Raw genomic sequence first — 4,537 nt, forward strand, 5'->3', positions numbered from 1 at the left:
TTAGTAAAATTGCTTGAGCATAATAGATGTTTCTTATTGTTATCATTACCTTTTTTCTTACTTTCTTAGAACATTAATGTTAGGTAATTGAAACATTTGTGAAAAATAATTAATTGAATTAAGTTGTAAGTAATTTTTTCAGACCTAAACCTTAAAACCAACAATAAAAATTAATGGATAGGTACATACATAGTACCTACTATCCAAAGAATAATGGTTATATTACATTACACTTGACATTAAAACATATTTTACCTATATTGATAGTAGCTTGTCTACTTATAACTTCAGGTGTCAGTGGTGTAAGTTTAGTAATGTCCTGAAATCAATCAAATAGAAATTAATTTAAATTAAATATCTGTTATACTGCTTTGCTTAATCAAAGAGTTCAACATAAGCAGGGTTTAAACTTGCTTTGTGGACCTGGCTGTGAATCAAATTGGTTCTTTAAACCTAAATATTTAATTGTTTAGGGCCGGTTTCACAAAGTGAGTTGAAACTCCATTTAAGTTTTAATCTTGGTTTAAAAAACAATCTCATTAGCTAAAATTTTAGGATTTTTTTTTTTTTTTTTTTTTTTTAAGTAACTAGTAAAAGTGGTACCACACAAGAGTAGACAAGATAGTAGCATACTATCATAGAGTAGACGAGATAGTAACATACTCCTATATGCCACTGAGATAGAGTTACGACTCGTACCAGCCTAGTTAGTTTAGCTTGGAAGGTAGAGCACCTGCCTTATAAGCTCTGGGTTGCGGGTTCAATTCCCTCCCGGGGCAAGCTTAATCCTAACGATAAGGTTTGTTTTCTGAATGGCTGGCTCTTTCTTACCCTAGAATTAAATGACATTTTTGGTTTGCCAACACTCACACTTGACTTACACTTTCTATAGGACTTAAAGTTGGCACATACCTTAAGTACTGTTTGGTATTGAACTTACCCTGTCCTCCTTCTCTTTCCGATTTCGGGACTATAAGACCTCCGTTGTTACAGTTCCCTCTATCAAATGCCTTTGTCTCTATCTATATGTATTCCTTTTAAATTTATTTAGTCATGTTCTATTCTATTCCACTCACCTTGGCTCCCTTCTTGTCTCCTTCCATACGCACACCCAGGAGCCGCTTGAGGAGATGGTAGGAAAACTAGTTCAGGGGTTTTGGCAGCATTGTCACAGCCTACAGTAGACCTAGGTACATACATGAAGAAAAAAAAAAGGCTTATCAGCTATGACACAATTTGAGGATTGACTGGTGCTCATTTCATATCTTGAACTTTAAATTTACCAATCAACAAGAGAGCTGCATCCATAACGGCAGCACCGTTCAACATGGTTGCCATAAGAATATCGTGCCCAGGACAATCAACTATTTCAGGGGTTTTGGCAGCATTGTCACAGCCTACAGTAGACCTAGGTACATACATGAAGAAAAAAAAGGCTTATCAGCTATGACACAATTTGAGGATTGACTGGTTGGTGCTCATTTCATAACTTGAACCTTAAATTTACCAATCAACAAGAGAGCTGCATCCATAACGGCAGCACCGTTCAACATGGTTGCCATAAGAATATCGTGCCCAGGACAATCTACAAACGACACATGTCGGACCAGCTGGAAACGGCCTGTACAAGAACTCCGCAGGCAGGGGAAGGAATCATCCTTGTTGGAGCGGCCACTAATGTAGCACGCTGGTCGGGAACACTTCTCATTGTCACACTTGTAGATCTTGGCATTGGCATAACCTGAAAACAAAGGTATTGAATTAACAAAGGGAGTTCCAGATTTTATCAGTAATTATCAATGTCATAGGGAGGCAGGAAAGTCTGGTACAATTTGTTTAAATAGAATAGCAATAAAACAGGTTCATAACTAAATATTGTATGTAGGTACCTCAATACCAAATCACTGATCTTGAATTCATTATGTATACTATCATCTCTTTTTCCCTATTATCTATTTTTCTATGACCTCCCTCACCAACAAGCACTAAAGCAAGAAAACAATAACTTCATTACTTACCCAATTTGATTGTAATGTTCCTTTCCAATTCATTTTTGAATCTGACAGTCTGAACACCTGAGATGGCTTTGACTACTGTTGATTTACCATGGGCTACATGACCAATTGTTCCTGGGTAAGATGAAATTTCATTACTTACCCAATTTGATTGTAATGTTCCTTTCCAATTCATTTTTAAATCTGACAGTCTGAACACCTGAGATGGCTTTGACTACTGTTGATTTACCATGGGCTACATGACCAATTGTTCCTGGGTAAGATGAAATTGTACACAGTTAGTAAAATTGCTTGAGCATAATAGATGTTTCTTATTGTTATCATTACCTTTTTTCTTACTTTCTTAGAACATTAATGTTAGATACTTCGGAAAGTATTACCTTGATGGGTAGGAGACAGTTTAGCTCAGGCATACACAACCTGCCTAGCTGGCGTACTGGTAAAGATTCGTGGGTTCAGTTCCGTCCGTGGTATAACATTTTTCTCTTTTTTTTCCTTTCCTCTTTTATCTTAAATAATAGGTCTAATATCAGCTGGTAGAGTATGACCAAGTGCTAACCTTGCCTTGTGGTTACTTGCACTTGACTCTATTATTATAAACCGGGCCACATCAGAACTGAAATAGAGTGCGAGCCGTAATTTATTGCAGCAGGTTGTGCATGCCCGATATAGACCAATAAGTATTTACTTATTTAGACTTTAGAGAGGAAATCTCAAGACACAGTAGGTACTAACTGTTACAGGTGAATCTCATTTTTTCGCAGCTAGTAGGGTTTATTAATTTAGTTTATTTACATTCCTTTTACATTTCCTCTTGAAAAGATACCCCCTTTTTTAGGTACTTGAAACATTTGTGAAAAATAATTAATTTAAGTTGTAAGTAATTTTTTCAGATCTAAACCTTTAAACCAACAATAATAAAAAATAATGGATAGGTACAAACATAGTACTATCCAAAGAATAATGGTTATATCACACTTGACATTAAAACATATTTTACCTATATTGATAGTAGCTTGTCTACTTATAACTTCAGGTGTCAGTGGTGTAAGTTTAGTAATGTCCTGAAATCAATCAAATAGAAATTAATTTAAATTAAATATCTGTTATACTGCTTTGCTTAATCAAAGAGTTCAACATAAGCAGGGTTTAAACTTGCTTTGTGGACCTGGACCTGGCTGTGAATCAAATTGGTTCTCTAGACCTAAATATTTAATTGTTTAGGGCCGGTTTCACAAAGTGAGTTGAAATTCCATTTAAGTTTTAATCTTGGTTTAAAAAAACAATCTCATTAGCTAAAATTTTAGGATTTTTTTTTTTTAATCAACCAATCAGATCACTTATTCCCAGAGTTAAACTTGAACCAAGTTTAAAGTCACTTTGTGGACCCCTACCTCTCATTAGGCATTGAAAGTGGATTTGCATCATTATTGCATCGAAAGTGGATAAGGCATAAAAGTGTAGTACATTTGATTCTCAAGGATCAGTGACAAGACTAACCTAGTCAGCTTGATCAGAAAGGGACATCCTGTTTTTTGGGGTTAAAAAATATTGCATCATGCAAAACATCAGTTTGAAATGACACGTGACCCGGTGGCCAGATTTCGGAATTCCAGAGTGGCACCCATTGGAACTCGACAAGATATGAGACGGGGGCATTTACTTACGAGAGTGGAAAGGTCTTGCTTTGACAAATTTCCTTGAGATGCCTGAATAGGGGCACTGGTGGCTGTTTCCGTGCTCGCCATTTTTCTGAAAGACGGAAAATCTTTCGAATTTTTGATTCACATCAGGCCAATGTTTGAATGTTGCCAGTTGTTTGTTTTTTTTCGGTGTCACATCCAACATCATCAGGAATTATTTATTCAATAAGAAGTTTCCAGTTATTTGTTATTCGATACACATTTCACAATATAAAAATATTCAATAAATGGTATAATCGTACCCGTCCGTAAAAGCATGTGCTTGTGCCAGGCATCGGGAAATAGGAACCAACCTCCTGAGTAGCATCAAGTGATGCAATATTTAGGTGTTGAGGTAGAAGGACTATATGATGTGACAGTCTAAAATTCTAAATAAAGCACTAAACTCTTGTAAGGGATAACATTTAGATACAAATATCATCACTACGATCTACGATTACCTAAAGAGAGAGTTCACTTTCGAGATTCAATGATTCCAGAGCTGAGTTCAACTAAGCAACACAATCTTACCCTAAGCTTCATAGACCTAGACCTCAAGTTAACTGAGACGTACATAGGACGTTAACGTGATTGCACAAAAAAAAAAAAAAAAAAAAAAAGAGGGTACCCACAACATACACAAAAAATCGGTGTCACAGTGTTGCCAAATGAAGTAAGTTTTGTCAGTGTTGCCAAACGAAGTAAGCGTATTTTTTTATGACGAATGGCGGTGTCACAGTGTTGCCAAATGAAGTAAGTTTTGTCAGTGTTGCCAAACGAAGTAAGCGTATTTTTTTATGACGAATGGAACCTTTTTTTTATCGATATTTCTTTCTCGCT

General features: G+C 35.9%; 1 protein-coding gene across 1 annotated transcript; it reads right to left on the reverse strand.

Annotated features, from left to right (window-relative positions):
* Positions 1–255: 255 nt before the first annotated feature.
* Positions 256–3,840, reverse strand: LOC103513433 (eukaryotic translation initiation factor 2 subunit 3-like; the record flags this gene model as incomplete). Its single annotated transcript, XM_008478262.3, has 6 exons — positions 3,683–3,840; positions 3,016–3,079; positions 2,158–2,268; positions 1,497–1,741; positions 1,077–1,121; positions 256–319 (listed from the first exon to the last, which is right to left on the reverse strand). Coding segments are annotated over exons 1-6 (610 nt in total), but the record flags the coding sequence as incomplete, so codon positions are not given.
* Positions 3,841–4,537: the final 697 nt, after the last annotated feature.

The sequence above is a fragment of the Diaphorina citri genome, unplaced genomic scaffold, assembly GCF_000475195.1.
Source record: "Diaphorina citri unplaced genomic scaffold, Diaci psyllid genome assembly version 1.1 scaffold969, whole genome shotgun sequence".
Taxonomy (NCBI): Eukaryota; Metazoa; Arthropoda; class Insecta; order Hemiptera; family Psyllidae; genus Diaphorina; species Diaphorina citri.